This window comes from Tyto alba, unplaced genomic scaffold (genome assembly GCF_018691265.1).
Source record: "Tyto alba isolate M040663 unplaced genomic scaffold, T.alba_DEE_v4.0 Super-Scaffold_6, whole genome shotgun sequence".
In the NCBI taxonomy this organism is placed as follows: domain Eukaryota; kingdom Metazoa; phylum Chordata; class Aves; order Strigiformes; family Tytonidae; genus Tyto; species Tyto alba.
In genome coordinates, this window is record NW_024881327.1 from 15083760 (window position 1) to 15105481 (window position 21722).

A 21722-nucleotide genomic window follows, 5' to 3' on the forward strand; every position below is an offset into this window, starting at 1 on the left:
GAGAGGAAAAAAAGAATTAATGAGATGATTAAGAAAGCGGCAAGACTTCACATCCCCCTGGATGCCCACAGAGAGAAAAAAAAACAAGAGGATGTCTGTGATATCAAGCAGTATTGATTAAAAACTAGACCTTAGTTATTTTTTTATCTGTAATCATACATATTTTATATTTATATATACATATCTTTATAGCCTTCACATAAGTCAGATGGTTGAATTTTCATCTAGGAAAATTTCATTACCATCTCATTGGTAAACAGGGATTCTAATTTTAAAATTTTTTCCTCTTCTTTTTAAATTATATATTAAATTATTTAATTATTGTTGGACTGACTGAATTCACTTTTATTCCTTTAGACATATACCCACATAAACTGGCAGTCAGGAATACAACTTCCACAAAATGGTATATTTTACCCACATGGAAAAGGGAACCCTTCTGGTTTTATATTTCATTGGCAAAAACTAATTAAAACATCTGAAACCCTTGCTTTGTGCATAGTAGAACACCCCAGTACACTCCCTCCCAGCTGAGAGTGACCCAGGATACTGGCTGACCTTCTTCCTCATTAGCTGGTAGGACCCAACGTTTGGAATTGTCACCTTCTCCAAATTCTGTTCTCCAGCCTGAAACAGTATACCCACATGGTATTGCAAAGAAACTTAAGTGAGATTTCTTCCACAAGGTGACACAGTTAATTGAAGCATGGCATGAAGCAAGAAAACCTTTGCCATACATTACTTGTGAGCTTTTCCCTCAGTGTCTCTGCTTTTATACATAAACTATTTACAGCACATAGAGGGAACACCCTTCAAGCTCTTTTTAATCACAGCTGGTTGGAAAACGGAACACAGCAGAAGAGATACAATTCAGTGAGAGGGAAGCACAGAGAACCTAGCCTCACAAAGGTAAATATATGCCCTGTGCGTGGACACATAAAAGCAAGGTGTCCAGCAGGCTCTGACAAAATGACAGATACCAGGTGGATCTGCTAGGGGTGACACCCCACACACAGCACTGCTGCATCTTTGCTTGAGGCACCAGTGCTCAGCTGAGAAAGTCTGCCCTCTTGACACAAAGAAAGTTCCTGACACAAAATAATGTTCCAAGTCATGGAAGATTTGCCCCTGAAATAAATGAAATTAAGCTCGACTCTCACTAAATGTAAGCTCCTAACACTAGGAAACACCCAGTAGGCTGAATTATTGCAAGCATCCTTGTAGGCTCATTTATATCATACTCATTACCCTGTAAGAGTAGCTTACTGGAGCTATGACAGTAGACACACTCAGATTTTAACTCATTAACACTATATTCAGGAAAACAAAACAGAAGCCTCTATAAACACAAAATATTTCATAGATGTAAAGGCATCTAGTCTCCTTTTAATTCTTTCTTTGAATGCAATACTACAAAGAAGCACCACTTTTAGAAATACTTTTACTCGCCCATTGAGGAGAATGAGAACATTTTTCAGCAGAAGTTTCTACAATTCTTTGATTTTTCCATAAGAAGTTTTGCTGTTGAGAAAACCAGATGGCAACAGGTACAGAATAGGTATACAAACTCTCTTCATAATATGTATTTGCCGCATTGTAAAAAGGAAAAAAAAAAAAAATCTTCCATCACCACACATCAGGAACTTTGCTTGAATTGATTTTCAATATTATTTGATGTAATGGAGCCTTCACTAAGAGCAGAGGGATTTTCAAGGCCTGGAAGAGGCATATTGATTTTTCCCAGTTCTGTGGGAAATTGACAGTTCATTCATAAGATCCTCTGTGTATGCTGAAATACTTACTCTAAATGCTGTCCAGAGGAAAGTGACTGGAAAGTTGAAACATCAGCTGAAGAATCTGATGTGGAGATTGATGCATATTAAAATAAATACTGTTACTGCCTTTTGACTCTTATTTTATACAGCTGAAGGAGTAGGATCTGACTGTTTTTAGCATCTCCACAAGTCAGGCCATCTGGAGGTTATATGAGATCACACTGAGTCAGGGTTTGATACCAAACCAAGCACCCCTGACTGCAAGCCTCAGTGTGTTAGTGACATTTTTAAATGTCAGTTTAAGGGGAAAGCTGGACTGTTCTAGGTCTTTGTGTACGTTACAGAAGCAGCTACACAGAGCACTGTGCCAACAGTGACATCCACCCATACCAACCCTTATACTTGTGCAAAGTCCTGCTGAAATCAGTGGAAATCTATGAGCCACTGTGAGCCACGAGGGAGGGTATTTTTTGGCAGCAGCAGCACAATCACAAGAAATGGGAAGTTTTCCAAACTTGCACAATAGTACAATGGAAAATAAGCAAATTAGGCCTCAAAACAGTAAAGAATAATCTATGTTTTCCTGGATTTTGCACTGTAAAACTGTATTGGAATGCAATTCAGTACATTGGTAAAAATAGATAAGCTTTTTATAATTCATTCTTTATTGCATTGCAACAATATTTGCTATTTCTTAATGGGAAAAAAGATGAAAACTAGTACACAAGTATAAAGTCACTATGAAATGCCAGCTAATGAAAAAGTCAGATATTTAGAAGAGTGAAAATAATTACCATACCGGAAGGTACTTTAATAGTTAATGCCAACAGTGACGTCTGGGTCATCACTAACAGAGCCAGGTTACTTTATGAGCTGTTCAGCTCCTTGCTCCTGCCTACATCAATAAAACAATTACAGTCCTGTTGACAGGCTATTAGCCATGCATTTGAGAAACGTGCTGAATATTTTGGGTAAAGCAAAGTATGAAGGCTGATTCTGTCCTACAGAACTATAGCTTAAGACTGGAATTCCCTAACTGGCAGAATTAGGTCAGGAGATTTCTTTTGGTCAAAAATATTCTCTCCCACCCGCAGTTTTAATTGGAAACAAAACATTATATTCTAAATGCTTATAGCAAATCTTCATAGATTACTGCCCTTGGTTAACAGAGCAAACTGTTGAAGTACCTAAACTGAGCATTTAATGACACATCAGTTTCTTGCTCCGAATGTGTAACTTGTAGTAGCCCTGCTGCCAAAACCATTTTATAATTCATTTTCAACAAAAAGTCTATTTGTAGGAATGGGTCTCAAAAGAAAATAAAAGTGTTGTTTTACTGTAAGCCCAAATTTCTTACTCTCCATTAATCATTAACTATTGCATCTTACAGAGTTTAAGGAAGAATAAATTAGTTTGCTAAAAAGTACTTCAAGGTTATTATAATCCATGGAACTAGGTTTTAGAGAGTGTTCTTTAAGAACAGATTACATACATACTTTCAAAATCCTGTCCACTGGAGAAGACAAATTAGTTCCTTAGACTTTTCTTCTTTCCACTCCCCGTTCCTCTGCCAAAAACACAACAAAAACCCACAAACCAAACAATTTTCTTCCCCACATTTTCCTTTTAAAAATTACTCTACATCTATTGCACTATCTAATCTAGGTGTTTTGGTTTGGTTGGATGGTTTGTTTGTTTTTCAAAAACATGTTTTCTGGGTTCCCATATGGTAAAAAAATAAAAAAGCCTTTCTTCCCCAGGAAAGCTCATGCTAGCTTTCCCTGTGTGCCTATTACACCATGTGCTGTAGTTGAACATATACATACATAATAAATACACCGAAGAGCTTATCTTGAAAGGACTGTCTTATTAAATGAAGGTAGCATGTCTATCTTCAAATTCAGTGTCACAAAACACAGATCCATTGCCTTTATTAAGAAAGTATTATTCAACATGCAACACAGGGGATGGGACTAGAACCAATGATAACTTGGTTTTACACATACAAATTCATAAAATGTTTCACTTGCAGAAATATTCTGTTGGGGCTGCCTGTACTCAAGGTGCCGTTCACAGGCACCAGCTTTTTTCTGATTGGAACACTAAAGATTCAAAATTACTACTTCATACTTTGACATAGATGCGCTACCAGGTAAAGTTTACTATGGCAATTCATTCAACCATGGTGGGAAGACTGGTAAATACATTTATCAAATTCACCTTTAACACAGAAGAAAAGTATGTAAGATGCATTTCATAGTTCCAATAATATTCGCTTGAAGTACACTGACACCAAACATGAGAAATCGCACAACTAACCATAATTAGTTTTTGCTAGCTCTTGTGCCCTTATGCTTCTTCAATCTCTTATAAACTAGAAACATGAAATAGCTTAAAACAATAACTTATTTACAAGCACCTAGTTTTGGAAAAACAAATACTTAGGAAAAAGGAAACGGTTTTATCCATTTTCCTTGTCTATTTCTTTTTGTATAACCAATAATACAGCCTGCCACAAAGTTACGAGTGAAGGCAGGGCAGGAAAAATTTTTATTCCAAGAATGACCTCTACAAGTCCCATGAAGCCAGACGAGTTACTATACTTTTACACGCATTTAAAAGACCAGGGCTACATCTGCTGAAAGAGACACTGAGGAATTCAGAAATCTCAAGTTCGCAACAATGCATCCATTTCATCAATATGTACATCACTGCCTTGCACTGTTACAAAACAGTTGTGTATTTTCCCAAGACAAGTTCTGTTCTTGACATTGTTTGCTTTCTGGCAAGGCTGCCTATGAAATGCTCCCTAAGTGATCTGTGCTACTTGAAATTAAAAAAAAAAAAAAAAAAAAAAAAAAAATCATAAAAGGGCAGGAGGGAGAGTGAACAGACTGCTTCCACTGCAAGGGCATCTTCACAATGCAATTTTTTCAAAGATCAAATGTCACAGAATGCATTTGAAAATTGCATGAAACAAGCTTAACATTGATTTTTTTTTTTTTTTAAAAACCACTGTGGCAAGGGAAAAATTACATAACCAAAACTTCCTTGTGAATGCCTAAAAACCGGCTGACATCAGAAAATAATCTTCTGCCCCTTTGAAAACAAACTATCAACAAGGTACAAAATTTAATAAACAGTCTATTTATTGTCTCTTAAATGTCAGTGCACTTTTTCAACACTTTTCCCATAACACACTTTTATAAGCTTATTCAGTTTTCCTTCCACTATCTTCCTGTAATTCAGAAGACTATTTAGACTCCCATATGGTTGCCATCAAAACCAAGCAAATTAAAACACAAATTATGACTTCTAATATGCTGATGTAACATAATTGCAGCATATCTCACAATTTAGTGAATCATTAGATAAAGCAAAGGTTTCTAAGGTGTAAGTGATTTTCACACATCTTTCCAATTAGGCTAGGGTCAGTAGAATCAAGTGTGGATTGAAATTCAGAGTTAAACAACAGTATGTATCTACAGTTTCCAACAAGTATAAAGCACACAGAGCAATTTAAAACAGTTTGTGGAACTAAAAGTTGGCTTAAAGCTGTCTTACAAATTAGAAGGGAAAAGAAGGGGAAATGGCTCTTGCCTTTTAATAAGCAGGGTGGCCTACTTTTACTTTTAGCACTGTACCTTTGACATCATTCGACATGAAAGACTAAGGCGGAAGATGGGGAGGAGGGTCTGTTTGTTTGCTTTCTTTAACGACAGAAAAATGTTTTCTGGTACCTTACATTACAGGTGCAGCTCTCATCTAAAACAGATTACATTATGATTTATCCAGACAAAGACCTAAAGGCTCATAAAAAAAGCACCATCTTTTCCACCAGTGCTAGAAAGGTAGCAAACATAATGTAGTGCTTTCACACAGACATTATGCTAGTCGAGTTAAAGCCCAGGTGTGTTCCCTGACAAACAACCAGCAGAACAGCAGCTAAGCAATGTAAGGGGAAGCATAATACTGAGTTCTAACTCTTGATTTACATGTATTTGTGCCTATTTAGTCTCAGTTCCGAAATCTTACTTTGGCAACTGCCAAACAAGTTTTCCTTTTCCACAAGAGCATAGTAATCTCATAAAGTAAGTTTTTCTGAACAAGCATTTCCATCATTAATCAATTTTAATACTGAATTTCCAGAAAATTAAGCTTGCAGATATACCTAGAACATTAATTTTGTGTAGACTCAGCAGATAATACCATCTTCTACAACAGTATGAAACACATAGTCAGACAACAACCCATTATCAGGGGTGGTGCAAGACTGAAAACTATCTGAGCACATTGTTACTTTTGTTATAACTACATATACAGCATTAGCATGCAACTTTCCCCTATTCATTATTCTAATAATTCAGTTGTGTTTTTTAAGGAGAGAAATAACAGACTAGAAAAAAAAAAAAAATGACAAAAAGGTCTGATAATTTATATACTACAGAGTACGGGCAATATAAAGTGTCAGATTTTTTGTAGTATCTTCAGTTTAAGTAGCATGTACAATCATTCCCCACAATTTCAGCAGATCTGTAACATTCCTCTGTTCAAGGCACTGACAATGTTCTTATCAAAACTATTTCTCTTCCAACTCAGTTCTCATTATTTTTAGTCCATTGCCTTATGATGCAGAATATAAAGTATTTTCCTGTTTGTTTACATTAAAAATTTAAAAGGTTGTGTTAAAAGCACTACATAATAATGCTCAGATAGAAGTTTTAACAAAGGTGTTCTTCTACATATCTCCATAGTGGCAAGATCCCTAGAGCGTGTCATGGGGTTAACATGATGACCTCTTCATCATTTCAATCTATTTACAATGACTATGTTAGTGGCTATTTTTGATTATCGCTTTCTGTCAACAGCCAACTGAACTTACAATTTTCATTTACAGCTTTTCTGGCCCAGCTTCACAATAGCCTATTGAAGGGTTGGATATTAATTCAGTAAAAACAACATTAAAATGTATTCAACAAGAGTAACTGCCTGTTTTCACTCCAAATCATGAGAGACATGGTAATAAACACAGCCTTCCTCATAAAGAGATTACAATATTCTGAAGAAATGACTAAACTCTTATACAGTACTTTGTCTCTGTGGATTTCGAGTTTAGCCAAGGACACAAATGAGATGATTAGCATTTTGCAAAAAGGGAAGATCTGTAAGCAAGGGACACACATCAAGCAAATGGCCGAGTGGGCGATATACTCAGGTCTTCAGATTAGCATTCCAGTAGTATAAAGCCGCGTGGCCCAGCAAGATATCCTTTAACCCATTCAGTTACAACAGAGGAGCATCTGCCGTCATGCAAAAGCTATGCTGCATCTGCCTCAACAACACAGGAATAACAGAATGACTAGCCACAGAATATCCAAAACATACCTCTTCCCCACTTGCACCATCTGCACAATAGCCTTCAGAGAATTAGATGAAGGAAATTACAGGTTATATAGCTTCTTCTAGACTGACAGTGCCTGAAGGAGCAAGATAAGACGTTTACGTATATATCAACATAATCTCCCTCTTTTAGTCCAAGGACAAGGCACACAAGTCTTCCTCACACTACTCTGTTCCCTGCTGAAAAACATCTGTGTTCACAGCAACATATGCCCGGAGGAATCAAAATGAAAAAACAGACAAGTAAAAAGAAGCATGGCAAACTCAACCACTAAAAACTGAGCGAATAGTTCAATAAGAACAGATACTGTAGGGTCAGAATACTACAAAGCTTGTGACCACTCATCTCCACAGGTCGGTTTTACGTCAAGTAAACATTGACATAAAGCCACAGTCAACTTCACTCTAACAGCTTATTCTCTTGACTAAATAAAGGTATTTCAGTGTAAAAGTGTAATTAATTAAAACTCTCATCCTTCCAAAACATCCTCTTCAGGCATCCTTACTTTCCAGGAACACTGACAGGAAGTTAGCTATAAATACCTGTTAGCCACATAACCACCTTCCTCTATCTTCACCAAGGTGACAATCACAAGCTTAGTATTGGTTAGAAGGTTTCTCTCCTCTATTCTTCCCCACCTTCATGCATAAAACTTCAAGGTGTTTTGGTTGGGTTTTTTTTTTTCCATTCACCTTTCCAGTCCAAAGAAACCACTATACTAGATGTGTACTCAACTTGCCTTCAAAGCCCCTAAAAAACACATTTACCCTACTTGGGTTTGTGCATGTTTCTCATGGCTAAATGGAGTATCTCATGAAAAGAGGGAGCGTGTACATATAAGAGGCTTCACCTAACTTTAACATTCTATACAGTGACAAAACCTCATCATTTATGTGTGTGTGAGAATGCTCACCCTCTGCCACTGTTTCTCTTTCAAATCCAACACATTGAGAAGATGCTAGAAATACTATCATATGCAGGTTACATTTCACTATATGGTTCTGCCTACTCTACAGCCAGAGGTAGAATGGTGCAACAAGATACTGTGCAGTCAGGAAATCAAGCAGCACAGCCAGGAACGCCAGCAAATGCCCAACCGAGCCTCCCATGGGCTTGCACTTTAGGGATGGGTGGGAATATTGTTCTGCCCTCCTCCATCCTATTATTGCTACCACTACTACATGGTAATAGCTAATCATAATAAACCTGTGCCATACACAGTCTCGTCATTGTGTAATCATTGCCTTAAACAGCACTGTTCAGAGAACTTGAGCTGTGATTTTTTTTCAATTATTTTTTATTTAACAGAGATATCATCACGAAACCATGCAGATCAAATCGTTCTCCAGGCCTGGGTGTCTAGCTGCTCCCTCCCCCACAACAAAGCAGATGAGGGGGAAGGAATGAAGGAAGGAGGGAGGAGGAAAAATGGGGAAAAAAAAAAAAAAATCAAACAAACAACAAAACACCCCAACAAAACAGCACACCAAGAAATCCTCTTCGCACCTACAACAAAAGCAATTAGGAGGGCCGGGCGGGAAGAGGAACCAGCAGCCTCGGAAGGTGCAGGAATGCAGCACGCCAACTTAGGGCTGCCCGGGGGGAGGCTGAGGCGGCGGCACCCCCCGCCTCGCGCCCCCTGAAAGCCCCATTCAAAGCCCCAACCGGCGGCCTCGCGCCCAACTGTCACGCACGAGCCCGGGCTCCGCTTTTGCGCGTCCCTCAGGTTTCGTTCGTGGCCGTGCCCAGTCCGGGAGCAGCCGCGGGGGAGGAGGAGGAGGGGAAGGTGGCAGAGGAAGACACGAAGCGACCGGCCCACTTACCCAGAAAATGACATTGAAGCCGAAGATGAAATATTTGATGCAACAACTGACTTCAGGCCCCTTGTAGTGCTTCCCGGACATCCTCTGCGCTCATGAAGACACTTTGCTCGCAGCCAGGGTGAGAACCAAAGGGGGCAAAAATGGAGGGGGGGGGGGGGGGGAAGGGGGAGAAGGGAAGGGGGGGGAAGGAAAAGGAGGGGGGGGGTGAGAATAGAAGGAAGGGGGGCTGGGGCGGCGCGGCGAGCAGGGCTCAGCGCCGGCTGCGCGCCGTGGGGAGATGCGGCAGAAGCGGCGCGGCGGCGGGTCGGCTCCGACTTGCCGGGCGCCGGGGATGGCCGGCGAGCAGCTCCCACCTCCTCCTCTTCTCCCGCATGGAGGAGAGGCACCGGCTACTCGCAACGGGGGGTGGGAGGAAGAGAGAAGGAGAGGAGCGACCGCCGAGGAAGGAGGTGCCCAGGCAGAGGCGCGGCGCGGCGCTGCCGGAGCCGCGAGCTGCCCCCTGCGCTCTCGCGCAGCGCTCCGCCTTCCCCCGCCCCCACAGCGGCAAACGGCCGCCGCGCGCGCCCCGCCCCGCGCGGAGGGAGGGGAAAGGCGCGCCACCGGTCGCCCCGGCTGCGTGACTGGCGTCGCTCCCCACCAATCCGACCGCGCGTACGCCGGCCCCCCACCCCCCCCACCCCCCACCCCCCCCTCCCGAGGCGCCCTGGGGGCGGGGCCGGGGGGCGGCTCTGCGGCGCCCCCCCCACCCCCCCCCTTCCTCTACCTCCGCCGCCCCTTCTCCCGCCGTGGCGTGCCCCGTCGGCGGGGTGCGTGGACCGGAGGGGCTCCGGTGGGGTCTGTGCCCGCCTGCCTTTGTCCGTGGCAGCGAGGGCGGGGGGCGGCCTGGTGGCTCCTGCGGCCGCCTCGGTTACGTAACGGCGCCGGCGGGCCTCAGGGCGGCCCCGGCGGGGGGAGTTGGGGGCTCGCTGGCGAGTATGGGGGGATCCTGCCGACGGGGTGGGTGTGAAGGGCCACACCTGTCAGCGCTGGGGTCAAGGCGGTGCGTTTTGTGTTAGACGGCCGGGAGGAGTAACGGTATTCGCCGAGCCCGTCGCTCCGTTGCGGGTTTGTCGCGGTTCCTTCCATTCTTTCTTACTGCGACGCCTCCCTCGGCAAAGTCCCCGCCGGGTTGCCCCAGCCGTGGCTTTGCACAAAACCCAGAGGTGGCCGGCCGGGGGGCTGCCCCCCGCCGGCAGCCGGGGGGTGATGGCAGAGGCCGGCAGTGAGGAGCAACGCAGCCCGGCGGGTGTGCGGGGACAGGGGACGGCGCTGCCCGGGGGAGCAGCCAGGAGAGCAGCCCGGATCCTGGCTGGCTGCGGTAATGACAAGGAGCAAGACCATAATTGTGCTGTGGAGGTTCTGAATGGGTACCTTCAGATCGCTTCCCACATGAACTTGTATGCACTATGTACACAGGAATACATGAAGAGCTGTTTTACAATGTTTCCTAGAGTTTATATTTTAACATACTCTGAACTTGTATTCAACCTGCCAACTGTAAAGTTGCATGGCTTAGTTGTATTCATATGCTGTTTGGGATTCAGAGTCCACATGGTCTAGCACTAACAGCGTAATTATGAAGACAATGTTGGAGTTGTTCAGCCTGAAGAAGAAAAGGCTTCAGGGAGACCTTATAGCACTTAACAGGGGCCTACAGGAAAGGTGGGGAGGGACTCTTTATCAGGGAGTGTAAGGATAGAATGAGGGGTAACAGTTATAAACTGAAAGAGAGTAGATTTAGATCAGATGTAAGGAGGAAATTCTTCACTGTGCGGGTGGTGAGGCACTGGCCCAGGGTGCCCAGAGCAGCTGTGGCTGCCCCCTCCCTGGAAGGGTTCAAGGCCAGGTTGGACGGGGCTGGGAGCAACCTGGGCTGGTGGAAGGGGGCCCTGCCCGTGGCAGGGGGGTTGGAACTAGATGGTCTTTAAAGTCCCTTCCAACCCAAACGGTTCTATGATGATTTCTTCGCTGAAGAATATAATCTTTTTAGTGTTTCAAGTCTTCAGAATTTCCTGGTCTGGCTATAAGTGCAATACTTCTAATTCAAAAGATGGAAGACTTCTTTGTAATAAATTACATTTCCCATCTCTACAAGGTTACAAGAGAACACACTTGAGAAGTATGATATTGTTAGAACTACAAAAGATAGTCTTTGGTTCAAGATCACTTCATATTGGTTATGGGGCCTTGGTCGTGTGTCTTTTTTGAGAGAGAAGGGAAATACTTGCCTGTCAGGTCTGGTAGATACTGAGGAAAAAAAGCATCTGCTGAAATGGATCCATGAAAATAAGCAGTGTTATTGATAAATGAGAAATTAATGCAACACATCTATAGAACTTAACTATGTAGTTTTACCACGTGAATGTTACCCCTGTGTCTGTTGTTATTGTTAACACAGTATCTTTGCAAGACCATCCATGGGAAGAGGGTAAAAAAGGGTGGGTAATTAGTAATGCATAGGTTTTGTACCAATGAGTAAAAGCACATCACCGCTTACAGTAGGGTATGGTAATAATGTATTATATTAAGGTGCTGTTTTTACAAGTGGCTTCAAATATTGGTGACAACCTGTACAAACATTTATAATATTACTGTCATAACACCCTACTAACACCACGTGTTGGCACCCTCTAGCATTTCAATGCTTCACAGGCAAGAGGAAAATATTGCAGAGTAATATTTATAATGGTAAATTCAGTAACAATCTCGGATGGTTTACCTATTAATCCATTCATTCCCAATCCACAACTTAAAAAAGAAATGCAACCTACATCAGTTATAGGACCATATTACATGGCTTCACTTGCTTTCTCAATCAAGAATGGTATTATCATTGCCAATTGTCATTTTAAAGTCAAAAGCAATTTTTTCACATTGTCCCATCATCTGAGCACCTTAAGGAGAACTGAGGATGTCTGGTGTTAATGTTTAGACTGCTCACTTGAAAAGGGTATTGAACACAGAACCCTGCTCTTTTTAATTCACTTTGTGTGTACAGTTCCTGTGTAGCCTCAGAAATGATCAACCAAACAGCAAAGGCAGCAGAACAGCTTTGATGTAGGTAATTGATCTTTGAGAATGCCAGCTGGAACACAGTCCTCTGCACCTGCAGCAGCCTCTCTGGTTTACAAACACATTTTGTCTCCTGTCCTAAACAAATGGGGTTAAAAAAACCCACATCCTTTGGCTTTGTGCCATCTCTTGTGGATCGCTTCTTACATGTTTTGGCCACCCAGGTCTGGAAGGTGAGCAAAATGGCTATGACAGCACTTTAAATTCACTGTTGGTTACCACTCAACACTGAGTTCCAGTGTGATGTTTTGGCACAAAAGCCTGAGGCAATACTAAGAAAGAGCAATATTACCTTTCCTTGCAGTATGTCAAGACAGTTATTCAAATTGCGTTACTTTATAATTAATCTGACGAGTTACAGGAGTACTAACAGTATTTCAATAACAAAGCAATGTTTCTAATTGCACAGTGCTTCGTAACACTAGGCAATGCTTTGATTTACTTCTGACATCAGCGAAAAAGTCCCATCAGAATGATTAAATCCACTTCCTATCTCTGAGATGTAGATATCAACCAACTTCTTCTGGCCAAGTCTAATGTTAGTAAGTGCAGGAAGTTTGAGAAGTTCGTATCTTAAAAGGGGTATAGATGCAGACTCTGAAATCTTACTTCTCACCAAGTAAAGAGCTCTCATCCCAATTCTTCAGTTCAATCATTTCTTAGATCCAGCACCTCTGTCTTTGTGTCAGCTCCTGTTTTTTGATCTATGAATTCTTTGACATTTTCCAGGGAAAAAGAAATGCAAGGCTGGGTGACTTGAGATGAGAAATGGCTAAGCAGCACATCGAAGTTCCGCGAGTTACCGCATTGCTAATCTCATGACGTGCCACATTTAGTGAGATAAAGAGTTGTGGTCTAAGGAAAGTTCAGTTTGTGTGTCCATAAGTCTAGTTATCTCCTGGACACTTCAATTTAGTTGAGATTCATAGGATAGCAATATTTTTCCACAGGGAAACCATAGAGTTTTCTGACATAGAAGATTTATAAAGTCAAAGCTATTATCTACCTCAAGAATATTTTTCAATCTAAATATCATACTAGCTTGTAATGCCATCTGTGTTCATTTTAAAGTTTTGCAACCATGAAAACACTTCGTCTTCTGCTTAACAAGTGAGCGACCACTGATGAGGGGGTGTTTTTTAGGTTTAAAAGGCATTCTGAGATAAGAATTTCATAGGTCCAAATCAAGTGGTGATACAAGTTGTAATGGCCTTGGTGGAGTTACATGCCATGTCCCAACTGTGAACATGACTTCAGCTTCCCACAAGAATAACACAAATCTTTTCAGTTAATTCACAAGTGCGAGTATTGAGTAATTACTTTTATGGCTAACATTGGTTCGTGGCTTTCCGGTGAGTGTTGAGCTGCTTTTTCATATGAAACTTAGCTCTCAATACTGGATAATAATTTCCTCTTGCAGGACCAACACAACATCATTATAATTTGGTAAAACCAACCCTGTTGTTAGGATGATTCACAAGGCAATAAGCATGTCTATACATCTACAGAAGTAGAGGGCAGAATCTGAAGCTAAGGCGTACTGAATATTGCCCGATAACCAATCGCATTATGTCTGATTTTACTTTCTCAAAAGAATGTATAACTGAGCCTTGATTTTCTTTCTCCAAATGTTGTACTTTTGGTATCAAGATCCATTATTTCATGTGTTTTTAAAGTAAGGATAACTATATGAAGAAACTGCAAGTTGTATTCACTCCAGTTCCCACCAGCAATTGGCAGGTTTTGGAACAAAGATGATGGGAGCTACTAATCAGGATGCAAATTACTTAAAGAGAGCTACCAAGTATCAGCAATAATGGTCACAACGTCTACCCAGCCGAGCTCTACTGGTTGCAGTCTGCAAGCTGGTTTGTTCAAGATGAGCCCAGACAAGTCTTGCAGCAGTCTCAGCTGATAGACATGAAGTCACGGCCTCACAAGTCCCTTTGGAGCAAACATATGCAAAATGAGATATGCAGACCATTAGTGCCAGAAATGCTACTTTGAAACCATAGGGAAGAATAATGCACCCTGCTATTTCTTTCCTGTGAGAAAAGGAAGAGAGGTTTTTTGTGCCAGGTACCTCGAGCCAGGAGCTGCTACCTCTTCTGCTTGTGAGAGGAAGGGCTGGGAGTGGTGGCATGCTTCCTTCCTCACGCTGCGCAGTCAAAGGCAAAGGAGCAGCTGGGGCTGCAGCCGCACCATGGTGCTGCTTGGGGCAAGCATTCAGAAACACAGCTCTGTTTCTGTAGTGCAGTGCCTCAGCAAGCCCCTGTTCCGGAGGTTTTTACAGAGCTTTTTCTTATTAATTCCCCTGACAAGTCTATACAACAGTGAGGCAGGAATAGTATGACATACCTGGTCCATTGCTCAGTCACACAGTGACTGAAGGAGTGGTTCCAAATGCTCTTGCATCCAAACTGGCTCCAAAGTGCATTAACTGTAAGGTACTTCTTACAACTGTTTTATACACAGGACAGTGACATGGTAAAACATATCCATTATTCTACAGAAAAGACACAGATTTGCAGTCCTGAATTAGGGGTGGCTACAAAGAGAATATGGGCAGTTGCCTCCCCTTTCATTACTGGTGCTACAGGACCATGGTCATTAATATGAATATAAACTCAGACTCCAGTAAGTACCAAATTTATCCCTCTAATGTTGTATTGCTAAAAAAGGCAGTGGACAAACTGTGCAAATTTGGAAACTGTTCCCTTCCCAAACACAGACTATTGCTTGTGTATATCTGAAGGCTCTGGTGTAATTCTTGATGATTCTCCGTCCAGAAGGGCAAGTGATGTTTATCCTGTGATGGAGCAGCGTATGATTTTCTTAAGTTAAGGTCCACTGGGTTTTTACAGGCCCTCTGAGTTGCTCTCTGCCATTCTTCATCAAATAACACAGGACACCCTCTCTTCACAGCTCAGAGGTTTAACATATGGTGTTTACTCTGTAATAGCACTCAGGAGAGTGAAGATTTCCTCTGAGTGTGTTTTTAATGGTGGTAAGATTTTCTGCAAATTCACCATTTTAAGTAATCTTTGAGTATGCTTCCCTTCAGGGGTTTTCTTTACTGAGCCCTACTTCCCCCATCTAATCTCCTGTGCAGAATTTCTTCTTGGAAGCCTAGATCAGAATTGTCCATATGAACAATGCCTCAAGAATCTGCCTGGCATCTCTTTCCAGGCAGATCTGTAAACCTGCCAGAAGGTCAGGGAATGGAAGCAGGGGATAAAAAGAGAGAGCACAAGACTGCAAATCTGGTTGTTGTAGGCTTTAAATGTAAATTGCGGCCAGAATGAAGGGAGGGGAGGCTAGCAGACCAATTAATCTCAGAGTCCAACTTTTAGAAAAGCTTTCAGCTGTGGCCTGACCAAGAGTTGAGCTAAAAGGTGATCGAGTAGATGTTTGGCTATTCTGGTTGAGAGTTCAGGCCCCAGACCTCTGTGCAGGCAGGACCTTAGATCATCTTGCTGGGAACAGTGGGAAAAGCTGACTTGGCAAGAAGCTTTCATTTTAAATCTAAGCAACTCTTTTTCCATTGTTTTTTGATTCAAATGGCTGTAGAGATGCTGTGATCTGAAGGGACTCTACGTCATTGCCTTCACAGCAGAGAGTTGATCCAAAACCCCCTGGGGAGAGTGATGAGGTGCTCAAGGCACCTGCTGGAGGAGGGCCCAGATCTGCAGTGCACCTCCTAACCTCTGTCAGGAACATGCTTGCTCATTTGAACTATGGCAATACCAGTGGCAAAAGGGCTGCCATCTTTGCTGTGACACCAGTGTCTCCTGTCTGTCAGACTACATGGCAGAGTGTATCCAGGGCCTCTAACAGTTTATTAGGGCTCTGCAAGAGTTCTGCAAGGGAGCTGTTTATCCCCAGGGAAGGTGGTTGGTATGTCTGACCTGATTTCCTCACAATTTTGTGTCTGGTTCTTCATGTACACATTCTCTATTCACATCAGATAACAGTTACCACATAGCAGGATCAAAGATACCAGAGTTTCCTTTACCTTTGGTAGTGACACTTGATTCTCAGATGTTATGCAAAGACAGCTGCCACAACAAACATAGTGCTTTTAACAGCACCAGTGAACAGGTATTTTACAGCAATTTCAGTATAGTTTATATCAGTGGACCTGGTTAGGAACAAGGTAAATAAAATACATTTTTTTAAAACATTCCCAGAAGGGATAAAATAGCAGTACTAGAGTCATTAGAAAACCGTGCTGTGTTGTTAGGGCTTTTTACTTCCCATGGGAGGAATACACGATGCCTGTGCTACATCTTTGGCAGATAGTCCTCTGTGCTCAGCAATAGCATGCCATTTGTGACAGGATCAAGTAGCAGAAGATAAGACTCAAGCTAGCCACACGATTCCTCTACTTACTTGGGCACTCCAGTATTTTGAAGAGCTCAAAGAGCAAGTAAACTGGGTCCAGACTTTGTTTCTGGACTACTTCTAAGTGCAAGATTACACTTCATAAATAACCTGCACATATTACCTTTCAGGCACCTTTGAAAGGAAGCCACTTCAGAAAAATATACAATTTACTTGTTTGCAAGTCGAGTAAGTGGAAATTTCCAAGTCTTACTCTCTCCTGTTACATCAGCAAAACCAGAAACCTTCCTGCAGATGAGAACAGAGTAGCCACCAATATTCTTGTTGGGTTGAACAATTACTTTTGAAGTCTCTATTTTTTCAGAGACTTGTCATTTGCTGTATGCTTCACTACCTATATTTCTCTGTGAGTTCAGATGGGTGGAGTTCATTTTAATTTCCTGCTCTTCTTCTACCACACTAATTATACCATCAGCTTTTTTTGCTGTCACAGTGCTTTAAGAAAATTGAACTGAGTGACTGATACCTGAGACAATATTCGGAAAATAAAAGAAGTCCCACCCCAGACCTATTTCTAGATTCATCTCCATCTTACCATTTCATGTACCAACATATTTAGGCACATCTTCAGCATATCTTCAGCCTCTCACAAAGCTGTTAAAGTGCCCTGAGATTTCCAGGTTTGATATTTTAGATTATACTACCTTGGAGGCAGGAACTATGTCTCCTCCTTGTTCCTGCAAGTGGCAAGCACAAAATGCTAGCGTTGCGATAGAAAAACAAATAAAGTAATTTTAATTTAAAAATTTATTATCTCTCTGTTGTTTTGAACTCAAGGATACAAATATATCTATAAACGCACAATGTGGACCCAGTAAATAGAAATAATGGATCTGAAAATGTGAAGAAAAGACTGATAAGGAAAAAGAAAATGGTATCTTCAAGAAACAGATGTATACTTTATCTATTCATGTCTGTTTTCAGGCAGGAGAAATCTGCCTTTTGAAATAGGCCTCCTTGCTCTGTATAAGCTATCAGTCTACCAGTCACCAGGAAAGTTGATGTTTTTCCCCCACAAGTATTAACCTTTTTGAAGAGACTGACTGTGAGCAAAATAATGTTTCTTAAAGGAAAGCTAATTTTGCTCAGGACAGACATTTTCACCCCAAATTACAATGACATAAATGTCAGTGTCTAAAAGTTTTACAAATTTTACGTTGCCAAATTCACCAGACTGAAATACCTGGCTGCTATGTCGTGACTTCTCTGGACTTTGTCATGCTATATTCCAGTCTGAGTGATGTGTTACACTTATGCATACACAAATACACAAATAAAAGACTCAATGAAAGTCATATTATATGTGTAATATAATGGAAAAAAGAATAGGAGTAAGAAGCTTTTTCTTTTTGTCTTGCAAAACATCAGTAATTTTCTTAGATATTAGCATAGTTCTTCCAGTATGTATGAAAAGTTTGAACTGTTCCTCATAAAGGTAAATATGCTAAAAGCATCAGCTGTTTCAAAATGTTAAGCTATAAAGAGGGTGGGCAGAGAGCTTACAACGAGGCCATTGTTCTGCTTTAAGCAGTCTCTCTGAGCTGGGAACAAAAGGGACGTCCAGCCATCTAGTGGCAAATTGCGCTGGTGCGCAGCCTGCCTTCCGTGGGGATGCTCCCGGGGCCTCCGTGTGCTCCGCGGAGGGAGAAAGGGACGTTTCCCAAATGTTGATAGGTGCAGGACTCGGCAGCAGTGACACATCTAGGGAGCGAGCTAAAAGGCACAGGACCCTGCAGCCAGATTGGGAGAAAGGTTGGCAGAAGGATTGACTGGAGCAAACGCAAGGTCAGCTTTGCTGGGTCGGCAAGGAAGAGCCTGCAGTCAGTGTTGTACAGGACAGAGGTACACCTCTTTCCAGCTGCATGCTTACGGTGCTAATTCAGACAGCCTCTTCAGAATACACCTGAGTCCTCACAAGCTTGCACTTGCCACCTCGCCTGCACCTGTAGAGCAGTATTCAGGGAAAATTTGGGGCAGTTTTCTATAGTGTCATAGCAGAGAACGGCACGTCCAGAGGATGTGTACAACAGAATGGCACGATGCACTCGGGTCCCACTTCAAACAAGGAAAAGAGAGGTGCAAGCCAAATTGTTGCAACTGAAACAAGAATGAAGCAATCAAACAGCTACACAAAGCAAGCCATGTGCTTAGTCCAAGCTGGGATAAAACACTTATCTGCCCAAATTATTGTGAGTGAACTGTTTTATTTTTTCTATATGGTTACAAACTAATAGAAGCAGCTTAATCTTGGCAAGGCCTGAAGTGACATCAAAATAGTAAACCATTAAATACTTTAAGGAAAGAATAAAAACCATACAATGTCTATGCCTGAATACCTCTCAGTATTCAGCCCAGTATGCCAGAGCTCCCATTCCAAAAGTGATCTCGGTGCTTAGAAGCCCATGTCTCCTTGAAAGCAGTCATATTCAAGTCCTGTGGGCCTCGTATGCAACTTGATTAGGCACAAAGAGGTATCCAGTGGGATAGCCTAAGCATTCTGGACATTAAATGACCATTAGTTTCAATGTGAATCAGACCTCAGTAAAAACATAAACCCAATTATCTGTTTACTCAGCCATGGATGTGTTTTACTTACAACAACCAAGATTAAAGATACTGCCTGTCTTACATAGTGACAAGCAATTGATTTCCATCTATGTTGGTTAACCTATGGAGTAACAGCATGATATTAAATTCCTTGTTGCTACATTTTACTCCAAGCTATTTTGACTGCTACTAAACTCTTCTGAAATATCAGATTTTGTCCAAAGCACATCCCGTTCTTGGCTTACATACACATGAAACTGGATTGCAGATTATACTCAGCTACAAAACACTGGCCAAGGTAGTCATGGTTCCAACAGGCATAGCCAGGTAAAGATGGAATAATTCCGTGAAACTGCAAATAGTTACTTTGTGCTGTGAGAATTTTTGTAACTGAAAAAAAAGATTCGTTCTATGTAGTTACTGCAGCATGAACTGACTTTAGCAGACACATTTGTTCTTTATCAGAAAACACAGTACTGGAGGGAGTACAGAGGATAATGCTTCCCTTGAGGTAGGGGATATCTGAAGTCAACTCAGTCGGTGTTACTTGCTGACAGCCACTAGTGTAGAAAAGAAATACAGCTGTTTCCTACTAGAGTGATATCATCCACTATGTCTCAAACTCACTTCTACCTGTGTAATGTTTCTATTACCTACAGTGGAGAGCTAAAAGAGCAGGAGGCACATATCTGGTTGCTACTTTGAAGTGATATTTGCCATTGATTCTCCTACCAACAACTGGAAAGTAGATAGGGATGAAAATTCATCATTAATGTTTTGTCAGAGTTCTGTTCTAAGGAATGTTTGGCCATGGAGAGCTTAAATCTCCCAATGAGCAATTCTGCTCATTTTTCATCTGGTCTTTCCCAAACATGCTCTCTCACCTGGCTATCAGGAGAAATTAACTGCCCGGTGCCTGCAACATTGTGTTCCCCAGTGGGATGGCTGCCTCATGCCATCTGACTTTGACCCTCTCCTTTCGCTGATGGATCACACCTGATGTTTGTAGTGAATCCTACACCACAATGCTTTCAGACCTGTCTGAAATCACAGACATTAGAAGGAAAATGAGCAGAAAAGTTGTGCATTTTAATTCTGTTTTACTCACTAGGAAGCTGAAGAAACTGGTAAACTGTAATGGACTTCCTCACAGCATCTCAGTAAATCAGTGGCCAGGTTTGCTGCCTGTTCCTGTACTCAGCAGTCAGTAAGAGGCTAGGGCAGAATGCTAGACATGAGCATCCTGCTTCAAAGTCTCTCAGTCTGCTTTTCCTTTTTTCCAGGTGAACAGGGCCTCATCTTTGGGATGGAGTAGTATACAAATCTGCATTCCTCTGCCATACGTTTTGGATATTCAATGAAACAGGCTTATTCTTTAAATTACTTGAAACTGGAATTTAAAAGCTGCTGACTTTAGGAAAAAAAAGAGTGCAACGGAAGAGGGATCAATTCTCTTGGGCAGAAAATATGGAAACAGCACCACCTTCAATTTGTAAAACACTGCTGTCAGGGTGGGGTGGTTTGGCAGTGAGTACAAATGTGCACAGTCCTGCAGCCCTGTGGGGCTGTCTGCACTCAGAGCACCACTGCTGTCTTTCTACTGCTCTGCAGGTTGCCTGCTGTGCTCTGCAAACACACCCCTCTCCTATGGTTATTTTTGAAACAGCTCCTTCAAACAGATGTCCTCATATATATCTCTTCCCCACTACACAAATAACAGTTTGCCTCATGTTCCTGCCAGCCTTTTGAACTAATTAAAAAAAAAAAAAAAAAAAAAAACCAAACAAAAAACAAACAAACCAACCAACCAAACAAACAAACAAAAACAGAAAAACAAAACCAAAACACCCAAAACACACACACACACACACACACAAATAACTAAAAGGGAAAGAAGAGTATCCCTTCCTACTGGTAATTTCTGTTGTAGCTTTTGTCATGTGCCCTTCTTAGGGTGAGCTACAAGGGTTGTTTTCTTTCTGGCCTTCTTTCTTGCCCTTCCCAGGATTCTTCCACCTTTTGTCCCTTTTCAACTCTTTCCCATTTCTCCTTCTTTGACTTCTGGGAGCACTACAAAACACGACAATTCTCATAGAAACCTCCTCTTGAGTAATACTACCAAGGAAGGATCCACACGTACCAGTTACAATTTGTCCTCCTTGCATAGACTTCCCGCAGTTAGCAGTACCATTGCTTTGCCACCCATGCATGCCTCTTTTGGGCATCCCAGACTCTTCCCCTGGAAGGAATTGTTGTTCTTAATTGCTTTGTCCTTCACCTCTCCTGGCAATATTAATGCCAGTATATTCCTAAGGAAGGGAATGGAACGTGTCCAGAATGGAGATGCATGGATGCAGAGCATTCCTGTGAACCTGACAGAACCAAGCCAGTAACACCAACAAGGACCAGCTGGTGACATCACTGGAAACCCAATCAGCTGAACCAAACTACTGTGCTTCCCCCTTGGTCTCTCAAGGCTTTCACGTCCTTGTCAGCTCTTAGGAGATCTGCTCTGTTCTCCAACAAAGCAGCAAGCCCCAGCTTGGACTTCTGGCTTCCAAAGAACATGCAGAGAACAGCTTCAGATCCAAGATTATGTAACTGTTAAACTTTTGAACATTTATTTTAAAGTGTTGAATCTAGAGGAATCAGCCAAGCAAT

At 42.0% G+C, this 21722-nt stretch overlaps 1 protein-coding gene and 1 long non-coding RNA gene across 2 annotated transcripts in view; one reads left to right on the top strand and one right to left on the bottom strand.

Annotated features, from left to right (window-relative positions):
* Positions 1-9547, bottom strand: part of TSPAN5 (tetraspanin 5) — an 87632-nt gene extending 78085 nt beyond the window's left edge. Inside the window, exon 1 of the mRNA XM_033005096.2 lies at positions 9000-9547. Within this exon, the coding sequence (XP_032860987.1) occupies positions 9000-9080 (81 nt within the window). The 5' untranslated portion in view covers positions 9081-9547. The remainder of the gene's footprint in view (positions 1-8999) is intronic.
* LOC122154918 lies at positions 9045-20840 on the top strand. The gene is made up of 2 exons (XR_006167033.1): positions 9045-9117; positions 20345-20840. It is a non-coding gene; the product is annotated as an uncharacterized LOC122154918 (long non-coding RNA).
* Positions 20841-21722: the final 882 nt, after the last annotated feature.